Genomic DNA, 25,617 nt, shown 5'->3' on the forward strand with positions numbered 1-25,617 from the left:
AGGGGGGTAATAGAGGGTTCATTAACATGTGAACAACATCTCGATTTTGTCCCAAAAGCAGTTGACAGCAAATATAAAATGCTGTTCATAGTTAACCTGAACTTTTATTGTGACTCTGGGAATGTTTGTTTATGTTAAAGACAGTTTTCAGTAGTAAAGTAAACACTAATTTTTGAGTGTTTTTGTTTAGCCCTTTTAGTCCCAGATGGCGGGACGCCTAAACTGGCATGTGTCCGGTTTCGATCCGTATGAAAATCCTACTATTCCTTCAGTTTACCCTTTTCATTGGTACCTTTCAATTGGATTTTTTTTATTTAAACAAAGGAAAACAACGATTGCTTCCCTTTTGGCCATAGTGTGATCTATAGTTCATTTGAACTACTATTTTTTTATTGCACCCTCGGAAATAATCCTCTTGTATCTGTATTCGCATTTGTGCCATCGGATAGTTCAAGGCTTTGGTGGTATATATATTACCATTTGTTCAAATCTTTATTTTATTTGCGGCTTGCCCCTTAATCTGTGAACACCATCGACTCCATTATGATTGCTACTGGAAATGACATTAATATCTTATGACGGGTAAAGAAGATAATAGCTAATGGTCCTGTCTATAATCCACAGACTCTTGTTTGTATCCATGGATAGGTCAAGTATCTATCTATATTTTTTGGCAATCGTTAATGGCAGTCAGCTGGGGTCAAGAACATCAGTTTTTCGACCTGTTAGTCAAATGCGTTTTGTTAAACGATACTTTTCCACTATTTTGGAAGATGTTGTTTGTAATTTATTTCGACCCCTCTACAACGAAATTTGTTTTACATGCATAAGTATAAAAAATGAGGTTTTTATCCAACGCAATCATAGGTTTGAACGTTGTTTTCAATTAAGACTTGTTCATATTTATTTCGCTTGGGGTAGTATTATATTTTTCCTCTTGTTTATATAATCGGTTCATCCTATATTGACTTTTAAAATTCAACAGTCTATCCTAAATTGAGGTAAATTATATGACCTTCCAGATACATTTTTATCCCTAACATCACTGAAGAGACATTAATTGTCGTAATGCGGATATGGTGTAAAAAAAAATAAAAATTAAGCTACTCATCTTTGTGGTTTACCATCTGTGCCACAGGTTTATTGTTTTCTGTTTGGTTTAAAAATTATATAGAGATCAATATTGTTAAATCTTTGTGATCAATTTATTTGGCAATCGTTAATGGCAGTCATGAGAATTTTAGAACATCAGTTGTTCGACCTTTAGTCAAAAGAGTAAAATCACAAAAATACTGAACTCAGAGGAAAATCTAATCAGATAGTTCATAATCACATGGCAAAATCAAATGACAAAACACATAAAAAACGAATTGACAGAAAATGGTGGATTAAACCTGGTTTTATAGCGATAAATCTCTCCCTTTGATGACAGTCTCATCAAATTCCGTTATATTTACAATGATGCGTGAACTAAACAGACATATTAAATAAAATAGTCAAAATATGGGTACAGCAGTCATCATCGTGTAACAATTTTTAAAGGAACAATTTAACAGAACACAAAAACATCTATCTACAAACACATTCATTCATCATTATAGCGTTTGACGTATGCACATAACCCAATGCATGTTACAAAGACTATGGTGAAGATAATCCCAATTGCAGCAGCAATGGCTGGTACCAGGTGATGCGTATCGTCTGAAAGAAAGTGGACATCATTAATATATATATATTTTTTTCATATTGCAAAAAATTGCACACACTGATGTCACTCTATGTATAATTACACAATCAGTAATAAGATAATAATTTTCATAATATTGAGGACAAACCTACTTTGCACAGTCATAAGTAAGGAACCTGATGTCCGGGGATTGTTGTTTGTTAATGTAGTTCATTATTGTTTCTTGTTTTGATACAGATAAGAAAGTTGGTTTTTCTTTTTGATTGGTCTTACATAAGTCATTTTGGGGCCCTCTAAAGCTTGCTGTTCGGTGTGAGCCAAGGTTCAGTGTTGAAATACGTAGGTGGGCCTATAATAGTTTTATTTTACAAATTGTGACTAGGATTGCGAATTGTTTCATAGACACTCATACCACATCTTCTGATATACTTGTAGCTACTTATGTATGTAATGAAATGTATTATTTTAGAAAGTGTTGATATAAAACATATCGATGTTCAATGAATGAAAGTATATGAACGAATTGTCCAATGTTGTTACCGGATATGTTGTGTACAATTTACTTTTTTTAATAGTATAAACAAACGGATTTTTGAATATTTTTTTCAATAAACATATTCAGATATATTGATGATCGATGTTCGTTCCATTAACAATCCAGCCTTTTTTGGATTCCATTAATACTCCCTTTTCCCCCAAACTAGAAAATAAAAAAAACAATAGACACCGTTTCTTTCGCCTTATTTTATACTTATACTACGAATTTAACTGACTGATTATCTCAGTACCTGAATCTCTGACAAATGAAACGATTTTAATTTTGCTACTATCAATTATCCTCAACTAAGTAGCAATAAACCAACTTCACCTGCATATGGAATACGTATTTCCCAACTTATTCGATATTCAAGAGCTTGAAGCTGATACTCTGACTTTGTACGACGTACCCAGTGTCGTGAGTAGAAAGTTGATGAATCAGGTGTTTGTCAACGAAAGTCTCTTCCTTTATTCCAAAAAATCATTGAAAAGTACCATAACCTCTTTGATAATGTTCCGTGTTCATTTCACAAATGCTACACAATGCATATGGTCTTGTAGTATAGATTATGTGTACAAACGTTGTTAACTATCGTTTATACTTGTTATAGTATCTTTTATTTATCTTTACGGACATTAATTTTACTGTTTAGTGTGTTTTTTGGTGATATCAATTTGTCGTGGCTATGTACTTATACATCCCGTCATTATGTTATTGTTCTATTGTAACAGTCGGATAAAAACCAGTCCACTATCTACTTGCGTTTGGAGGCATATAATCAGACTGCTATGGTAAGTTTGTTATTCTTGTTCAGACGTTTGTACAAAAAGCAAACTCGACGATCTACTTTTACACTGTCGAAATTCTTTTATAGTCTATACAGTCTCTCATAAAATAAATTTTTAGAGAGCTTTCGCAACAGAGTTTATTTAGCTCTGAAATTATCGAACTAAAATCATTCTGCGAGGTAGTAAAGGGAGACATAAACATCTCTGGCACAACAGATCTGTGTTAGTAGCTTTTATAGACACCCATCACTAGAACAATTTAACATCTTCCTAAATAGAATAGATAATACATCAACCACACATTTATACATGGCTAGGAGGGGACTGAATTCATTGATACATATAATGGTCAACACCAGCATTCATTGTTGGCAAATCAGATGCTAGAAAACATCAATATCTTTTGGACATCAAATCACAACTAACACAAAACCATTGACAAGCTTTAACGAACAGATAGAATATACGATCTTAATTTAGTTAATAATCCAAATTGTAGCAGTAATCTTAATACACTTTCACATATCGGCTAAGCAGATCACAATATATTTATGTATAAATGGACACATGCTTGAAACTAAGAGTAAGAGAAATAGAACAATGTTAAAAGCCTACTGTTTAGAGAACAATAAAAGGTCGTTCAACCCGTAGATGTTTTTGATATAAAACTAGTAAAATTCAGTTTAAAATGTCATTTCCAGCGTCAAAAGATAGCTTATTGAACGCTGATTCCAAAAATATTTGGTTTCTATTCAATTTGTTTTAAATAAATGAGATAATACGTTACTTCCGGTTTGAAAAAAGTATAAGTCATTAAACAAGGATCTCAAATCAAAAGACCCTAAATCTTAATTATATTTGGTTAATGAGCTATGGCATCATTCGCGTATTTTCAACTACACGAGTGCAGAAACTTTAATTTATAGTAAGCGTACCCTTAAAACCAATATGTATGAGTTACGACATGTCGCAACCAACAATTAAGTAAAACTGTGTTGTCAATATCTAACATGATGTTTAAAAAGAGATGAACATCCATTTTAAAAATGATCTTTACCTTTGTTCTTTATCCTTTTTCCCGTTTTTTGGACCAAGGACCTCAAATCAAGAGACCCTACGTCTCTATCACGCATGGTTTACCCATTACAATTATATTTCACTTATTTTAAATTTAGAAGGGAAAATAACTCTTATGGAGTTTCCGGACCACTGCGGTCAAATTATTTGTTATCTTGAAAATTTAATAAGCAAATTGGTGAAATAAATTTTGCATAATCTTTTACGGTTGCGAAGGAGATGCGCATACAAGAAACATAGTGTTTGGGGAGATAACTCTTACAATATTTTTTTTTCGATTAAACAGGATCAGTTTCAAACTTGCATTAGTACGACATTTTGTGAAATTACAAAACACTGTATGTTGCGGAAGAGAAGAAAACATATTTAAAAACCAATTGTTCTCTGAACAAATGGTTTTAAATCCCTTTTTTTAGAGAAACAATTGAAGGTCTAGTTTCCACTGCAAACTTTTATATTATGGCAATCAAGACAACACTCTAAAATGGATTCAGGCTATAGTATTAAACTAAACACAAACAGTGGTTATACATAGAATAAAACCAAACATAGTACCAGTTAAATCAGGTCTGTCCAAAAGAAAACGCACTATTCTTACATGCATCACACAAAAAAGAGACCATTCAAATACGATTACATCCTGCATAACCAGACTTAGGAACCAGTCACATCAGAAAAATAACGTAATGATTAAATCGATCTTTAACACGTACAGACTGAAGTAATGCACATGATACATAGAAAACCACTGACGCAACGATTTGACGTTTAATCCAATGTCTGATGAAAGTGTCATGTTATCTGCACAATAATGAAAATTTCGAACAACTGATATAGGAAGGTGTAGGTGACCTTTGATAACTTTTGTATACCTATTCAACATATATCATTCATAAGTTCATATTTATTTCGCGCCAATCATCCCGATTGATCAATAATGCAAAAGTCCATAACTGATTAACTAATCTTATCTCGTCATGAACATGTATTGAATAATTACACCCTTACATAAAGTAATTAATCAGTGTATCCTTCTAGTCGCATTTTATCAAAAACTTACCTTTGCAATTGTCTAAACCACGTAAATGATGACGACTTATAATCGTGTAATTAAGAGGCCCAACCTCACAAAATACATCAACAAAGCCATTACAGTCAATGATCTGTTCTTGCAGGAGTGAATGTGATATGTTCACCTTATAAAATTCTGGTCTACTTTGTTTGATTTCATTGATTCTAACCGTATTTAAAACAATGGTATTACTCCTTGATGGTGTCTAAAATTGTATAAATAAAACAGAGTTAAATAATCTATTTCTCTGCTGTGCTTTTAATAAAAATTCATTGTTATATTTCAGTGAATCATTTGTTTAATATAAATTTGACAAAATTATGCACGTCGTTTTAAGATTTCATTAAAGACACTGACAGCCTAGTTTAAGGATGTTTGCTTCTCTATTTTTCTAATTTTTGCCAGATTTTCGGAATCCTCTGATTTTATCCATGTATTGCCATTAACAAATTTTGCCCACTAACCCCTATTTTTCTTTTCATAATTTTATTACATATTGCGTAAAACAAATTTCAAAATTTTATCAAATCCTTGTTATTTTTACATTGTTTTTGAAACAAAAAAAGTGCCAATGTTAAATATATGAAAAATCTAGAGAGAATTATTTCCTGCCAAATTTTCATTTGCATATATCTTAAAAATAAGCATACGGATCCACATTTATTTTTGCTTTTTTAGTGTCTTTATTTATATACTATCAATTAATAACAGCCCTTTAAAAAGCTTGTTATTTTAAAACAGAGCAGCGAACATCCTTAACTCAAATATACTTGAAAATTATTGAAACATAGGAGTATGACCAGATGTTAAAACATGTTTGTACATATTACTCAATCTTTTAAGCCCTATCTTCAAATATGCTTTTATTTCATTTCATATTCAATAATTCCGAACATTTCCGTAAATGCACATAAACTTGTCACTAAAGTTATTTGTCATTATCGATTTTGAAAAATAAAAAAAAAATATCACATTAAAGAATATATCACTTAGTCTACTAGTATTTGGTTTTTGGTGCCAGTCTTTCTGTTTTATTTTTGCATGTGCATGACATATTTGCTCCATATATAAACAAATCAACTAATCTGTTTGTAACTGCACGAAAGAAAACATATATCTTCATCTTACATCTCGAAATTGACAATGAGGGTCGGTCGAAAACAAAACTTTACGACACAAGAAATGATCTCAGCTTTCTAATTGTGAACTTTCAATTTCTAAGTAGCAACTTTCCAGCAGCACCTGCATACGGGGTATATATCTCCGAATTGATACGACATTCCCGTGCTTGCATTTCCTATCATGATTTCCTTGATAGAGGATTGCTGCTCACAAGGAAGCTATTAAACCAAGAGTTCCAAATGGTGAAGTTGAAATCATCTTTTCGTAATTTTTACGGACGCCATCACGAACTGGTTGACCGCTATGGAATAACCGTTTCACAAATGATATCGGATATGTTCCTTACGTCGTGACTACAACACCCTTCCCTTTCATGAATGTGACCTACCGAAATAGACTATTTACCGGATTTGTTAATCACATAAGCAACGCGACGGGTGCCACATGTGGAGCAGGATCTGCTTACCCGTACGGAGCACATGAGATCACCCCTAGTTTTTGGTGGGATTCGTGTTGTTTATTCTTTAGTTTTCTATGTTGTGTCATGTGTACTATTGTTTGTCTGTTTGTCTTTTTCATTCATAACCATGGCGTTGTCAGTTTATTTTCGATTTATGTGCCAACATTGATCAATGATGCATATCATTTTGAAAACACTTTGAAAGGGTTTATACATTTTTATGCTTGCTATACGACGGTAGATTATGGCAAGCGTGCATTTTTGAATATCCTTCCCGAAATAAAGATGTACAAATACTTTAAAAATCTTAACAATAAGGCGGATGATCGATATACTTTTATTTTTGAAAGGTTAAAAAATTGATGTCAATAAAGTAAAATTGATTGCCAATTAAGCAACTCTCTACAAGAGACTAAATGATACAGGAAAAAAAAATTAAAAAGACGACGTTAAAGACCAACAATACGATAATATTACTATAGTTCAACCTACAACCGTACGAAATGAGTAAAACCAATTTAGAATATGTCCAGATTTGCAATACGGGAAAACTTTAAGCACTTTTCGGGTTTACATTTATCTATCATGGTCAAACGGGGAAAACAGTACATTTCACCTGTTTTGTTTTTTTAAGTTTCTATTATTTTGTTTTTCAATTGGGTGATTTTTTTTAGTATTATCCATTGTAAGTTATATCAGGTATCCATAAAACCATATTGGGCAAGTGAACAAGGTTGTTAAAATATTTCAACATTATGACATGTCATCGAAAAGTTCCTAAGTTTGCAAAACACATTTAGGTGTCTTATTAGGATGGTTGTTCAATGGTTTTTCTGTAAGAACAAATTCCATTAAAAATTAATTTGTACCTCCAGCCCTGAACAGTAAAGATTTATGTCTTTTGCAATTTTCCGAGACAGTCTGTTGTTCAGGTTATGTATAAATACAATTTTTTTTTCTCTCATTAGCGTTCGTTAACAGTATAATCACTTAAGTATCTACATAACGTCACTAATTGATCAATGATTGATGCATGCATAAGATATTTGGCTTTCAACTTTGTAATGTAAAATTTTTTTCCAAATTCAGCTCAATCCAAAAACATTTATAATTTTTCATTACATGCTCATCTGTTCATTTCTTATAGAGCATACATATATTGATAAAATTTGGATGTATAATCAATGCATAGAATAAAATAAAAACATATTTTCCATCATTAATCATGTTAAATATGTTAAAACATAACTACTATTACATAATATTATCTTGAAAGTTAATCTTACAGCATTTTCATATTCATTTATTGTTTATTTAACCATTTTCTTCTTTTAAAACACGTGGAATTGAGATTATGCAATCATCGGTAAGCAATCCTAAATGTGCGGACTCGTACATATAAATTTTATGCTAAGATAGTTTTTTTAAAAGAGAGAATCTCAAGAAGAATGATTTACACGTTAAAAATTTATTCAGACAAATAAAAAGTTGTTCAGACTTATTAATTGTGTGAATTTTATTTCACCGAAGATATGCAATAGATGTAAGAAACACATTGGTACTATATGAGCAATACCATTTTATTCTAATTCAAAATATCTATTGATCAACGGATTGCTTTATCACATATAAATGTTTTCAGATTTGTGTTTAATAATAACATTAACGGTACCAATTTTCCTGCACCAGATGCGCATTTCGACAATACATGTCTCTTAAGTGAGGTTTAGGTTATGATATTATGCATTCTTCATGTATGCAAATGAAATATACTTTTCTCTCGTTTTTCAAATTATATGTAATTTTAATATATAGTAATACACATATCTTGATTAAACTTTATAAATAGAAGAAAATATCATGTATACCGTACATTTATGAAAGATGTTATTTTTGGATACATACCGTAAATAGAAGGTAGCATTTTTGTAGCGGATAAACATTCATCTCTACTTTTAAAAACTCTTTGCTGATAGCCTTTGTAGCTATATGTGGTGGATCTAAAAAAAGACTTAAGATTAAAGTTAAAGACGGGCACAGATGTCATTGCTAGTGAACAATGTTCTCTGTAAATAAATATTGCTTAAATAACAATTAAATTTAAGAAATAAAGAGTGAACTATAAAATTACGTATTCCAAGCGTATGAAAGTAAACATGTATGCAATTGCAAATATTTAGTTGTCCTGTGGTATTTTTTACGATTGCAGAATTGCTGGCCATGCCGTACAAATCCATTTGGTGTTCACATACAAAAAATCAGAAACAAATCCGAATGTAGGTAAAATAAGTTCCAATCTGGGAGGTGCAGATACTGTGTTCATTTAAAAGTCAATTGTCTTACCTACTATACATTTCTAGGAATTCGAGTTTAATATTCAGTACACAGTCAGTCGGGATTGATTTAAAATAAACTGAAGGTTGTAAAGTTCCTTTAAACTAACCAAATTGTGATCTCAAAGGAGTAGGTTCAGTAAGACCCCTTTTTGGCCTCAAAATATAGCAGTTTTAGAAAATTGTGAAAATGTAATCGTTTAGATATTTATTGCAAAGTAGAATGCCTCTGCTACATAAATATGGGCTGTTTTTGACAACACAATGCACATATATTGGGTACTAGCATCATAAAGTCATGCTAAATTACTGAAATCTTCACTATTGTAGCATTTTAGTTAAATTTTAGACGGTTTCCGTCTGAAATGAAAGTGGCCGCATTCGTGTTCATTCATAATATTGAAATGTAAGTTGTATTTGATGATAATACATAATATATATAAAGGTTGAGGATGAAAACGGATGCGGCCACTTTCATTTTTGACAAAAACCATCTGAAAAGTGACGATTTTTGGCATATTTGATAGATTTTTCATATTTAAGCTTGAATCGGGGCGATTTAAATCACTTATTAAGTTAAAATCTTCCACATTAAGGAATTGAATCAATTGAAATAGACACTTAAGTGTTTAGAAAGTGTCTAAAATCTTTCGTTAGATAAACTTGAAAATTGAGGCCGAAATCGGCCCTTACCGGACCTACTCCTTTGACAAACTTTGTTAACATACGGAATTATAATTTGTTCATTCTTTTGAACATATATATCATGTTATGAAGCGGTATTTGCATACCAGTCAAAGGGATGTGAAAGGAGAAGGTCCTGTAAGACACCTTTTTTGTTCCAAAATATAACAGTTTTACAAGATGTTAGCTATTTATTGGATATGTATGTTAGCAAGTAATGTATAATGTAATTCTTATTTTAACCATATGAGCCGTCAAAACAAAATCCTATAGTTATTCAGTGTAGAAATTGATGATTTACTTAAAATGATATGTAATTTTATATACAAACATCTTCCTTAGTGAAGATTAGATAACGGGAATCTATGTATGTATATGTTGTGTACAAATTGTAATGTTGTACACAATATAATTTGTACAGATGTTTTGTATAAGTTATCAGTATTTTATGAACCTATTTTATTAACACAAAAGATGCAAGCACACTGTCCTTTGTCATATTTCCACAACAACACAATACAGTCTAAGACTGAGCTTTGATACAAAAACATTATAAAAACACAAAAAGACTTTTTATGGACAAAAAAATGACAAATAAAATTAGAATTCGAACCATTCAGGTATCCTCATTTCCAGTATACATCTGATTGGACATATAGACACATATATTCATCTGAATATCACAAACATACTAGCCGCTTTAAATAAAGAAATAATTGTTCAGATATATTTTTTTATTCAAATGTTCTCTTATATCTTTGAGGCATCGTCCCCCGGTATTAACTGCATTCAAGTTACCTAAGATGCTTCCTTGCTTGCATTGAAAAACATTTATCATGCCTATACACAGCTACTTTTGCATAGGTTCTATTTCTGTACTAAAAAAATGCAGTACTGGACATTTTCTTTTATTATTTAGTACTATTTCTTTACTTTAAAACTATTGTAATATTTAGGTACTTGTATTTTACAGTACTTGATTTGTAATTAATATTTTGGTACAGAAATAATACAATATTCCATGTTTGAAAATCATAACTTTAAGAGATTTAAAATATAAAAACTTTCAAAATGCTGAAAATGTAACGGTAGTAACCAAAAATCTGTAGTACCTAAATTTCAAGTACTGTAAAATACAGGTACCTAAATATGACAATAATTTTAGAGTAACAAAATAATACTGAATATTAAAAGTAGATTTCCAGTACTATACATTTTTAGTACAGAAATAGTACCTATGCAAGTAGCTGTGTAGTTCATAAGGTATTCCCCCCTGGTGCCAGTCTTTCTGTTTTATTTTCTTATGTGCACGACAAATTTGCTCCATCAATGAAAAAATCAACTAATCTTTTTTGTAACTGCACAAAAGGAAACATATATCTTCAATAACATTTTCAAACGACATAACATTGGTCAATGATGCATTTAACTTTTAAAGACTTTGGAAGGGTTTTTACATGTTCATGCTTGCTATACGATAGGTTATAGCATGCGTGCATTTTTGAATATCCTTTCCGAAATAAAGATGTACAAATACCAAAGACTTTATAAATCTTAACAATACGGCAGCATGATCGATATACTTTCATTTTTGAAAGGTTAAAATTGATGACTATAAAGTAAAATTGATTGCCAATTACACAACTCTCTACAAGAGACTAACTGATATAGGAATTAAAAACTGTAGGTCACAATACGTCTGACAACAATGATTACAATTCATATTCATAAGATTCATCAGCAAATAGAAACACGTGGTTAAAATGGCCTTAATTATTTTGGACAAAGAAACATCGTATAGATCAACCAATTTGTGATGGTGTCCATAAAATGTACGGAGTGTCATTTTTAATATGTCCTCCACATAACCTTTTTGGAGCAGTTTCTGCGTACTGAACACACTCATGTATATGAAGTCCGTATAGTGTGAACAAGCCCGAGAATAACGTATCAACTGAGATATGTAAAACATCGTGTTTGGTATGAGAAGTTCAAAAAATGGGACAAAAATACGTACTTAAATGTTTGTTAAAATACACAAAGAATAAAAAAAACTGACAATCTAAAATTAGGATCTACTTATTATAAATGTAATTTATTTAAAGAACATTCACTAACGTAAGTAGATAGAACTGCTTCCAAGAATTGCATTAACTCATTTCACAATAGAAAAGAACAGATTGAAGCAAGGTATATCAACATACTGGAATCTCTCATTAAATAATAATTTTCCTTGCAATGTAGGAAAGTGAGAGATTATCACCAGATAAGCATGTTGGAATTGCGTCCACAATAGTCACACTGAATAGAGCAAAATTGCTAAGTTCAATAGTGATAACCTGAGAACTTTAAACTACCCACAATCCCAAAATTTTGGGCATCTGGTGACTCTTTTAAGAAATTTATATTGAAAATTTTAAGTTGCAAATTTCAGTCATCTGTACTATACTTCACATATATGATAATTACATGATATATCAAGGCACAAAAGATTATCATAATATTTCTGAAAGCCACTTTCAAGACTCTGGGTTAATAAAAAACAATATGTTTTATCAATTAATACAGCATATATGTATATATAGTTTAGTTCTTTGTTTTCGAAATTATGCTTAAATGGTTCACGATAAGCTGTTCAATGTACATGATCAACCTTTCGATATCAAACGGGGAAGATAACATGCTTCACGAGCATATAGTTCTAAGTATTTGTTCAAATATCAGCTCGCTGTTTGTGCTCTTCTATATATAATATATATATTTTTTTTAATGAATATTCTTTCGACCTAATCGCTACGATATTAAAAATGCATGCCCAAAATGCACATAATTTAGTTATACTGATTGAGCAATGTCATCTTTAGGATTATGAATGGTTGAAAAGAAACGTTTGAACCGTCCAAGCTACATTTCCTTGATGTGTCGGAAACTTTTCATAAGCACAGAATAAAAAACAGTTAAATCCCATGAAGAATATTCTGGCGGCTGAAAACGTAGTATCAGAGCCGTATACATCGATAGCATAGGAAAAAGGGAGTGCAATCATTCCCTACGAAAGAATGTTACAGTATATTAAGAGGTGATTGAAGATTGTTCAATAAAAACCAAATTGCTAAAACCATATAACATGTACAATGCGATACATGGCAATAAAATCTTAAATACTTTAATCTTAGATCGTATGTGGAGGAAGACAAGAAAAGGTTTATGCCCCATTTATGGGCATTATGTTATCTAGTCTGTGCATCCGTAGGTTTGTTCGTTCGTTGGTTCGTTCGTTCGTTCGTTCGTCCGTCCGTCTGTCCTGCTTCAGGTTTAAGTTTTTGGTCGAGGTAGTTTTTGATGAAGTCGAAGTCCAATCAACTCGAAACTTAGTAAATAAAGTGCCGTTGTGGCATCCGTGTCCTTACTTTTAATATACATGCAACTGGTATGACCTCTTAAATAGTAAACATTTTAAAGAAAACTGTAAACATAATACAGAGAGTCTCTATATATCAAAGTAGTGTAATCGTAGTTTACATGTAGATAAACGCGAAAAATAATCAGGTATAATAGTTGTGGTTCTAGCGATCCCAACACCATGATCTTGAGAACGCTTTGATTGGCTTATTTATTTTTCATTTCATGAATCAGCCTTATCACACATATCTTCAAATATACTGTCTTTATGCAAATTGAAACGTAAGCTCCGCCCGATCAATTGAAAACACATTATTAATACTTATTTAAAATTATAGTTTGTTTAAAGGCATTCACAATAAATTAATGTGTCACGAACCTAGCAGGATTAGGCATTGTAAACTTGTGTTTAATTACCTTTACCGGTTCCTTCTCTAATCTATTGTACCCTTTACCTAAGAACTGTAATGTCTTGTATTTGAACGCTTTATCGATAACCGTGACCTTCTGGAAATTAAACAGTCCTTAGAAGTACATCATCTTTTCGCATTCAAGTGAACTGAACCCATTGTTAAATTATATTTTCAACTTTTTACTATTTGTTTAATTGGTTCAAGGTTTATGTATCAGCACCTGATAGTCTTTTTTGCCTGAACCCAATTATTTTTATACTCACAGGTCAGGCAATTTCAAAGGGTAAGCTTAAAGGCCACTCAAAACTTTAAAGAAAATTTCTTACTGTGATTGAAAGTTATGGAATTCGCTTATAACGGATAACCATGAATATTTCCCCTTTGTTGTCATCACAACCCTTTCTTTTTTGTAAAATTCTGACATTACCTACAACGACATATTACAGAAGATTTTCCTAGATAAAATCAATATCAGGGATTCCAGTCAAGTAGAACAATCTGCTTATCTTGATTGCCCAATTTATTCTCGTTTGATGTGATTGGTTTCGTGTTACTCAATATTTTGTATAACTTTGTCGACTTGTTGGTAATTTTTTCTAACATTCGATAGAAATGGTTTGACACTTTCTTGTCGCCTGGTAGCGTTATTACGTGTCTTTGATATCTCGGCCAACTTTGTTTGTTTACAGCATTACTAAACATTACTAAATTATTATTGCTACAAATATTAAAAAGAAGATGTGGTATGATTGCAAAATAGACAACTCTCCACAAGAGACCAAATGACACAGTAGACAACATTTATAGGTCACCGTACGGCCTTCAACAATGAGCATATCGCATAGTCAGCTATAAACGGCACCGAAATGACAACGTAAAACCATTCAAACGAGAAAACTAACGGCCTAATTTATTTACAAAAATTGTTCGAAAAACAAATATGTACCTTATAAACAAACGACAACCACTGAATGACAGACTTCCGATTTGGGAGAGGCACATACATTTACATGCAGAATGTAACATGCGGGGTTACATATGTAATCGGGATCCCAACCCGACTCTTAACCTGGGACACTGGTGTAGCATTACATAAAAGAACGAACTATACAAATCTGTTGAAGAAGGCTTAACCCATTAGATGTACAAAACTTCAAATACTACGTATATAAGTGGACGTGGTCAGGTACTTGTATATCCCAACAACATTAATACACTAAAAACAGATCTGACAACTAGTTCAAAGCCACTATCAACCAAAATAATACTCATGCATTTTAGACTAAATGATCAATCAGTACACATCATACATCCAATGGATTTAGTGTAAAGAAGTCATAAACAGTCAGATAAAAACATGACCTTGTGCAATGCCAAGATACAGGTATCGACAGATTGTAAAACTATGAATGTGTATGTGGCGAACAATAATAGTAAGTTTGCTTTTAATTTACTGATAACAAAATCAATGTGTATACAAATAAAAACAATATTTAATGATCTAATTACAGTGTTGAATTGGTAACCTTTTAGAACAAGTGTATTTAAAGGATCGATTAATTTACCAGAATCGTTTCTAAACGTATCCTGCTTGTAATAAGTTTTCTACAGGTACAACCACATCTTAATATCTATGGAAGCATTTAGTAAAGGTTTTAAGTAGTTTGTGGTAACGAAAGCCATGGCTTAAATTTTACCAGGAATACATAGATTACGTTCGTTAAAACCAAAATACGTCACAAAAACACGGTAATAGCGAATGAGATGTGAAATATAAACACCGTAAGATGGTTCATAAGGAACATTACCATCCAAAATTGAAAAATTAACAAAAAAGAAAGAAAAATCGTCCCTTTTGTCGTAAATCTTAATGTGGAGTTTTTCGTTTAAAACCGATATATCTAAATCTAGGTAAAGACAGTTATTATCGCTTAAGTTTAATTTATTTAAAGTAAGTTCCTTTGGGTAAAAGTTCGGCAGCATATTGAAAAAATTCTTAATTATTTAACGAAAATGAAAAAATATCATCATGATAACGGTAAGTGTAGTTGACTCTATCAATTAAATGCAATTTAGACCGATCGTTTCTGAGTTTTGTCATAAACTGTGATTTATAACAGAAAAAAAAAAAGACTTCTATACAAGGGACGCAGTTAGTGTCTATAGGAATACTTACAACTTGATAAACTTTGTTGCCGAAACGTACATAAATATTATCAAGGAGAAAACTAATAGCTTCAATCATCATTTTATTGTAAGATGTAATCTATCTGTTACGGAATGTTGATAAAGTCATCGGATTAAATACATTTAATTTAAATAATAAGTTGTTAGTATTTTATCAATTTTGTAGAAAGTTTTGTATAATATAGACATGTGCTAATCGGTAGTAAGTGCAATACGCTGTTTTATCATATGTTTAGTAGTAAATACAGTAGTTTTGCATATGTGATAAATAGCCTGCTGTTTAATCCATATCGCGCAACTTTGATGCGCACCCTTTATCGCATACCCTTTATCACACCCCTACTTTTTTTTTTTTTTTTTTTTTTTTACATAAAGTCAGTTTTGGTTTTTTTTTTTGCTTAAGAAAATTTTTCCTCAAACTAGGTAATTTTTTTGAATGACGTCATTGTTTGGTATGTGACGTCACGAACGTCGAGTTTTCATATTGTATACATGTAACGTCACAAACGTCAAGTTTTCATATTTTTTGGCACACTAAATGCAACTATGAAAAATACAAAACACACAAATTTAATAATAAACAAAATATTTTTAAAACAACAGCACGCAAATTGTAAGGTAACCCAGGTGCTTCGGATAAGTAATTGAGCAGTTCTTTTAAGGCCTTTGAAACAAGACAAAAGTAGAACTGAAGGTAACCCAGTGCTATGGATCAGAAAACAGTTCATATAATATAATACTCTTCTGTTGAAATATATGATAAAGTGTATAATACATGGCAAAATCCGTATCACATGCCGTATCACCCTCGACCAATATCATCCCTCGGGCCTAAAGGCCCTTGGGCTGATATTGATGTCTCGGGATGATACGACATATGATACGGATTTTGCCATGTATTATTCTCTATTTATCATATATTTAGTACAAAATACAGCTATTTTGTATATCTAATAAAGGTTGTTTTTCCAGTCTGTATCACCTACCCTGTATCGCATACCCCGTATCGCATAGCTAAACCCGTATCGCATACCCCGTATTGCATGGTAAAACCCGTATCGCATACCTTTTTTTTTTTTTTTTTTTTTTTACATAAAGTTTTTTTTTTTTTTTTTTGCTTAAGAAAAAATGTCCTCAAAATAGGTCATTTTTTAATGACGTCATTGTTTGGTATGTAACGTCACGAACGTCAAGTTTTCATATTGTATGTGACGTCACGAACGTCAAGTTTTCATATTGTATGTGACGTCACGAACATCAAGTTTGCATATTTTTTGGCACACTAAATGCAACTATAAAAAATACAAAACACTCAAATAAATACAATAATAAACAAAATATTTTTAAAACAGCAGCAGGCAAATGGTAAGGTAACCCAGGTGCTTTGTATAAGCAGTTATTTTAAGGCTTTGAACCAAGACAAAAGCAGAACTGAAGGTAACCCAGTGCTAATCTATCGGGATCAGAAAACAGTTCATATAATATAATACTCTTCTGTTGAAATATATGATAAAGCGTATAATACATGGCAAAATCCGTATCACATGCCGTATCACCCTCGACCAATATCATCCCTCGGGCCTAAAGGCCCTTGGGCTGATATTGATGTCTCGGGATGATACGACATATGATACGGATTTTGCCATGTATTATTCTCTATATATAATACTATCACTTAAAATACTGTCGATTAATCAAAGAACCCTTAAATCACTTTTACAAAGAAATCCGGAATAATTGACATAATCCGGTTTAATGTTATAAATAAAAGGAGAACACCTATTTGGCTACTATTTTTCTAATTTACTAAAGTATATTTATAGATACATCTTATATCACTATTGTTAATTCGAAAAGGATATTAAATAACTGACGTTCATTGGATTTAAAAACAATGTAATGCTAGTAGTTAAAGGCAAAAGTAACATCATTGTTTGAAGCGACAAAAAATAAATATAAGAAAAGCGTTAATGGTTACTGATTTAATTAAGCTTAACATTCAAGTTGAAAACTTACAGATATAAACTACATCATATCTATTTAGCATACGTGAATACTGTTGTAATCCGCAGACACAGGTATATGTAGAGTTGAAGTCATCAAATGATAGATTTGTTATCTTCAGACCATAATTCAGAATAGTATCACCGGTTATTTCATACTTTGTCGGATTTGTAGAGACATTATTGAAAGATAACACTTTGTAGTCCCGTCCTCCAATCCACTTTTTACCACCTCTAGATAGACAGGAAGTTCCATTACATTTCAATAATGCATCTTTGCCATTGATTATATATTTCGATTCTATATACCATTCTACTATAAAATGAAAATGCAACGATGTATAAAAATGCAAAGATAGATAAAAATTAAGACATATACTATATACCATTCAGTACCTTTACTCTGTAATATCACTTCATTTGTTTGCCAATGAAAATCCATAGCGTGCATATAAAGGAGGGACGAAAGATACATGATTAACAGTCAATCTCATAGATCGAAAATAAACTGACAACGCCATGGCTACAAAAGAAAAAGACAAACAGACACATAATAGTACACTAGACAACAACGTTGAAATCTAAAGACTAAGCAAGTCGAGCCCCACCAAAAACTGGGGGGGGGGGGGATCTCAGTTAAGTAATCTCTGTAAAGTGCCCTTTTGTTTTCTTTGCATTTCTCATGTATTGAAATGGTACATATATATCTTTTATATGTAAAAAAAAATCAACAAAAAGCATATTTCTTGATTATTTCAAAGAGAGATACATTTCATAAACATTGTTTATTATGTGCATGCGTGTTGTAAAAACAATTTTCTGCAGCTCCCGTGGTTGATTTGAGCATATCACAATATGGCCATCAATCGACCTTCCCGTACTCTTAGTAGGACCACAACGTTTCGGGTTTTACATAACGCAGCTTCTTTCGGTAAGGAGAGTGATAAAAAAAGACGCTTACTGACAGACTGTAATGCACCTACATGACACTAATTTAACATATCACTATATAATATAATCATCCAAAAGCTTATCATCTGTACTTTCTGTTTCGCCCGTTCATAGATAATTCGTACATTGCAACTTTTGTTAAATGAAGGCTAAGGTCAAGAATGATCAATCTGATTTAAACAAGAATTAAACAAAATTCCCTTGCTGAGAACCATAATACAATACTTACCTTCTGAAACTGTGAACGAGCAAAGATATATCGTCGTATATATAAACATATATATTCTTATCATCCTACAATATATGAAATATAATATAACACGGACAAATAATACCAGTAATATATTTGCCAATTCCCGTAATTATGGTAAAGGATCACGACACTGTATTTAGAGATCCATTTTTAGTTGTGTCCTTTGTGAGGGACATTAATTTTCATTTAAAATGAATAGCTAGTAGGAAGTAAAAAAAACATTTGCAGCATTTGAGTAATCTCAAGTTTTTCAAATCTTTTAATTACAAATGTATATTAATTTGTTGTTGAGGTAAATACTTTTGACATCAGAAATCATTATTCATTAAAATTAGCTAAATCGCCATGCAACAAGTCACTTTCAATTCCTCATGATTTGCATTGACAAAAGCCAATTGTGTCAAGTATAGAACCAGCCTACGATTGACAAAGGGAAGTAATTTGTTTACAAAATATGTAATAACTGAATCAAATCGGTAATTGACAAATGGACTATTGAAACTACAACATATTGTTTAAAAAAATGTGTTTTTTATTTTGATAAAAGATACCTATCAAGTAATTTGTGCTATTTTAGTGTTGTCAAATCGTTTAATTTTGCCTTACCAGTTACTCGGATAATCGATCGACCGATTAACCGGTTAGCCGATAGTTTTAGTTGATCTTTGAATGCCTTATATAAGTACCCTACACATAGATATAAGAAGATGTGGTATGAGTGTGAAAACCTTCCATCTAAGTCATACATTTACGTTTTTGTAATACGATGAATTGAAGTTTGTCATTTGGTGTAATACGGCTTGTCTGAAGATTCCTGACGAAGTTTGGCTTTAAATAATCAAATACACGTCCATATCAATTACGGCGTTTGTATTAACTTCTTGATCTTGGAGAATTTAATATGTCTGAAAACAATGCTTCTTTCATTTTCTCTTGTTGTCTCCAAAAATAACGTGGAGTGTTTCAATTTGAAATGATTAAGCCTGTTACTCGTACTATCAAGTATACATTGATTACATTCACATTGGTTTGCATTGCACAATGTTTTAGTAAGCATTTCGTTTAAAGTATGACAAAGCCTTACACGACGGAGATTGCAAATTCCTATCTAGATTTACACAATATTAGAACAAAAATGAAACAATAAAGTAAATAGTAAAATTTAATTTTATATTTTTGGATTAACAATAGCAATCAATATACTGAACAATTGATCTGCCAAATTAATTTACACGATGACAATTTAAAAGAAAACATAACTTTTTAATGATTTCAATACAAATTTATATTAAATCTATCAAAATTGAAAAAAAGTCCGGTTAACCGGTTAGCTGTTTTGGTATTCGGTCCGGTAAACCGTTGACAACGTACACTACTTATTTAAAAAAAAAAGCGTTGTTTTCCTCAAAAGCAGGATAACTTTTGCTAAAAAAGTAACAGAAGAAAAACAATATACTTCGGCTTCTAAGGATAAATTCTCTGATTTAAGTTCGTGCATTGCTGAATGAAGTCATTATTTATCTTTTTTGGTTACCAATTTGTTCTTTACGTAATTTGCAAGTTTCGGATATATATATTTTTGAGTTATTGATGCGACTCCGCTGAAAGGATTATAAAGACTAATATACCAAAACGATAGTTAATATACAATTATGACCTGCTGAGTAGGTAAACATCCGAATGGTCGACCCGAGTAAGAGTTATTTCACGAGGGCTTTAGGGTTTTGGATATGCACAGACTCAATAAGCCATAGTTGTTTTATTTTACCGAACGAACATACAAATTATTACTATTAAAAGTAAATATTGTTACTGATTGTCAAAACACTTACATAAGACAACTATTTTGTGTTTGTTAACATTTTACGTATGTATAACAAAGGTAGACCTTTTTTTCAAAAATATAGTTGGCCCTGAAAAGGCCGTCTACAAGAGGTTTCGTCGATGAATTGTGAAGTCTTGTATGGTCTTGTTCTGTCGTCACTTGATGGACTTCTAACATGACCGTTGCCATAATTATTTTTTCTGTCGTTTAGTTACATTATACTTTAAAGGGAGTCAACTCTTGATCATTAAGTACGACAAGGATTATTTCCCAGTGAATAATAGAATTGTTTGATAGAGGCCTCAATTTGTCTTTGTTATTTACCCGGGAACAATAGGGTTGTTCATTTTGTCAGTGTTATTTATCGCTGCTGCCAATTTTTGGAAGAAACATCGAAACGAAACTATGGCACGTGATTCCGTATTAGCCAAGCACGTATGTAAAATATAATGTGAGGTTTTAAAATATATTTTATTCAATAAGAACCTCACCAAGTAGTGACGAAAAACAACGAAAAGACAATACACAATCTTAATCACTTTATACAAAATCAATATGAACCCAACAAAAAACCCGACTTTATATCTATGTATTGTTGGAGGGTACTACTTGCACATTTCGTGTTGCTCATTTCACACACCAGGTGCATGATGTAGATTTTGTTTTGTTTTAACGACACTTTTAAGTACCGCATTGAGGCTATTTTGTGGCGGCCAGTTTTTATTGTTGGAGAAAGCTGCATGATGTAGAACAAGAACTGCCTGCACTACTGGAGCACTTGATATCACCTTTGAGTTTGCGGTTCTTGTTTTCTAAGTCTTTAGATTTCTATGTTGTATTTACTGTTCTTTGTCTTTTCGTCTTTTAGTTTTTTTTTGTAATATTGTTGTTAGTTTATTTTCGACTTATATATATACAATATTAGGTAAATGTTAGAAATTATAAACTTTTTTGTATGCACCTGAGAAACTGGGGAAGGGCGAGGTTGTACCGAGCCATTCCCCAGTGTTGTGTGACAGTGGAAAAAGCAGCTTCGTTTATTATTTTGGACTTTAATACAAAATTCTCAATTGTTATATTTTAGACTTTAATTCTCTGTGTTTTATAATTCATTTTATTTTATAATTTCGTTTCTATTTACATTTCGTATCCAGGACTTAAAATCAACATGCTTTTTAATTCTTAGTTTGGACATTGAGTGACATGTTTCAATCTGTTACCTAATTAGTGACATTTTATCTTATTCATAATGTATGTTCTTAATTGTCATAATCAGATTATCATTTAATATCTATTCTTCAAGTTCTAAAAATAGTTTAATCTTTGTCAGTGAACAATATCACTCAAATTAATTGTTATTTGTTATGTCCATACTTGTTAATTCAATTGTGTATAAATACTTGTTTATAATTTCTATAAGCAAGATTTGGACTCAGGACTTTACACTGAACACAGTCCATCTGTAATAAAAGTATTCGTATTCCATGCTGAATTATTTGTTTATTCATCGCTAGTTCCAGAGTCTCAGAAGTTAGTTTTCACCAGAGTTTCAGTCTCAGAGTTCTCATTGCTATTCACAGCAATCGTTCGTTGTGTGATCAGGTGCATCACACAGTTTCAGTAACAAGAGGCCATTCAGTCAGGCTCTTGTTGCACACCCGACAAGTCACCCAGTTTCCCCGGTGACATTTTGGTGGACGACGACGGCGTGCTGACTTCTATGCTCAGCACACGATCCAGAGACCTCAAGCAGCCAAGCGAGTTCCCAGACAAGTAGCGTAGGCAATATTCAGCGATGGAGTACAGCTTTCGACCACAATGGAGACCATGGAACATCCAGTCAGGTGACAGTCCAGCATGTGGGAGATGCGGTAAATTTCATAAACATTATATTGTAACTCGATCAATCAAAGATGTTATTCGTGTGGAAAATTCGGACATTATTCCACTAAGTGTTTTTCAAAAGCAGCTAAGGACATAAAACGTACAACAGTTCATGTGAAATCAAGAAAGCAAAAGCAGCGCGATTCAGCTAGGATAGACAGCTATATTGAACGCAAAAACATCATCCGAGCTTTACCGTTCTCAGGTATGAGAAATTCAGCGTTCGTGCAATATTTGGACATTGCAAATGTGCTCAAAACAGAACTAAAAAGTGTGAAGCAGAAAATTTCAAAGGAAAGGAATACAAATCTAGAACAGCAAAAGTGCATCGAGGCACTCAAAATTCAATTAAAGAACCAGCAAACCATCGAATCAGAGAGAGACCAGTTCAAGCAAGAACTCGAAAACCTTCGTCAACAGAAAGAAGAAAGTGCTTCGCGTATAAACGTACAGGAATATGTGAATCAAATTCAAGAATTACAGGAGCAATTAATTGAAAAAGACGGGACTGTTAAAATGGTACAAGATCTTTACTTTATGCGTTCAACCGAATTTACAGACGAAATACAAACATTGAAAAATGAAAAATCAGACCTTCATTCCAAACTTCAATCTCAAGAAAATTCTGTCAAACAGCTGACAGAAGAACTGCAAAGCCTTCGGCATGAAAACTACTTGTTGTCTTCAAGTCAAAATCAACAGCGACCCAACTATAACAACAGACACTATAACAACCGCAGAGGCGGCCGATTTAGATAGTGCTAAGTCCGAGGACGGACTTAATTGGGAGGAGAGGCATATGTGACAGTGGAAAAAGCAGCTTCGTTTATTATTTTGGACTTTAATACAAAATTCTCAATTGTTATATTTTAGACTTTAATTCTCTGTGTTTTATAATTCATTTTATTTTATAATTTCGTTTCTATTTACATTTCGTATCCAGGACTTAAAATCAACATGCTTTTTAATTCTTAGTTTGGACATTGAGTGACATGTTTCAATCTGTTACCTAATTAGTGACATTTTATCTTATTCATAATGTATGTTCTTAATTGTCATAATCAGATTATCATTTAATATCTATTCTTCAAGTTCTAAAAATAGTTTAATCTTTGTCAGTGAACAATATCACTCAAATTAATTGTTATTTGTTATGTCCATACTTGTTAATTCAATTGTGTATAAATACTTGTTTATAATTTCTATAAGCAAGATTTGGACTCAGGACTTTACACTGAACACAGTCCATCTGTAATAAAAGTATTCGTATTCCATGCTGAATTATTTGTTTATTCATCGCTAGTTCCAGAGTCTCAGAAGTTAGTTTTCACCAGAGTTTCAGTCTCAGAGTTCTCATTGCTATTCACAGCAATCGTTCGTTGTGTGATCAGGTGCATCACACAGTTTCAGTAACAAGAGGCCATTCAGTCAGGCTCTTGTTGCACACCCGACAAGTCACCCAGTTTCCCCGGTGACAGTTGTGCCGAATACAAAAAAGGTTTATATTTTTATGACATTAAACTAATACTGTTTTTATAATGCAACTTAAAATAATTTATTGATAACTTTTTAAATCGTAACATAAATTAATCCCTTAATAAGTCCCTAGTTGTGGCGAAAGTGTTCCATGATGAAATTGACATTACACAAAATATAGCTGTGTTACTAAATTTAGGAAATAAAAACAACTAGTTGCAGTTAAAACGAAGAAATCCTCAAAATGAATCATTTTGATTATTTGTAACTATAGGATGTATAGTTCGAATGATAATGCAACTTTCTAGACTGACGTTATGGATTTCAATTATAATCTATGTATTCCTGCTAAACTATTAAGGTTTATGACCCCTTCTGTAGCCATTTTTATAAGAAATTTTCAAACTTCAATTGTATCAAAACTACAGATATAATGAATAATAGAGACAAGTCATTTTGTACATTTACCGAGGGGAAACTTGATGCAAAGCATTATAATTGACTGTTTCATTGAAATCAATAGAAAAAGAGTACTTAGTGGCAAATAAACCAAGATTTTTATAGAAAATCCACAGCCTTTATTACAGAGATTTTTGTTCTAAAATTTGAAACATATATTACTCACTTGCTTTTCTATGATGTGCTAGTGTTTATTTTTTACAACAATTTCTAAACATCCTTTAGATTCCAAAATACCTCGTGCTGAGTAACTAAAGTCGAACGCACCCTAAAGGTGTACTTGATTTGGCTATATTTTTTATTAGTTTTAACCAATACTTACATAAATAAACTTGTTTTAATGAGATCAATGCTAGCACTGCATGCAGCAATACTACATCTATCAGTCGTCAAATCGCCAAATACGAGAAAACAAGGATAAAGACTGTGGATTTTCTTTAAAATTTCCATATGTTTAGCATTGAATCAACACAAGGGTATATAATCCTTAAGGTTCCGCTAAGGTAAAAATTTCAATCTGGTGGTGCAATTATCAAATGTACATGTTTTGTACCTTCAACAAATTACTGAGGGGTGAAATGTTTTCAAATTTTGGAATTTTTACCATTATTTGTGTTAACATACAGGGCTTGTATCAAACCTTAAAATTCACTACACTATTCCAATGTTTAAAGTTGAAAATGCATCTTCACAACACACATTTTTTCAAAAAACAGAACATTCTTACATCAGTGTTATATCACCCAAAATTGGCACCGAGTATTCTTTATATTTCAATGCAGGTCGAGCTATACCTTCAACTTGCTAAAAGACATCTGTCTTTCTATTAAGTTAAGAATAAAAGAGTGTCTCACGCTGTTGGATAGCCGCCATTATTACAATGTTGTTGCATGATTGAATTTTTACTATTTACAGTTGTTTAATTTGCTTGATCTCCCTTGACACTTTATGACTTGCAAATTCATTTGTGTATGAGAATATTTAGCTGTAATTTAAAAACATA

At 32.0% G+C, this 25,617-nt stretch overlaps 1 protein-coding gene across 1 annotated transcript; it reads right to left on the minus strand.

Annotated features, from left to right (window-relative positions):
* Positions 1-1,309: 1,309 nt before the first annotated feature.
* On the minus strand, positions 1,310-25,487 carry LOC139526462 (uncharacterized). Its single transcript, XM_071321612.1, has 5 exons — positions 25,469-25,487; positions 17,780-18,082; positions 8,650-8,744; positions 5,151-5,367; positions 1,310-1,701 (listed from the first exon to the last, which is right to left on the minus strand). The coding sequence occupies exons 1-5, from the start codon at positions 25,485-25,487 to the stop codon at positions 1,586-1,588; spliced, it is 750 nt and encodes a 249-aa protein (XP_071177713.1). The 3' UTR covers positions 1,310-1,585.
* Positions 25,488-25,617: the final 130 nt, after the last annotated feature.

This window comes from Mytilus edulis, chromosome 6 (assembly GCF_963676685.1).
Source record: "Mytilus edulis chromosome 6, xbMytEdul2.2, whole genome shotgun sequence".
Classification (NCBI taxonomy): domain Eukaryota; kingdom Metazoa; phylum Mollusca; class Bivalvia; order Mytilida; family Mytilidae; genus Mytilus; species Mytilus edulis.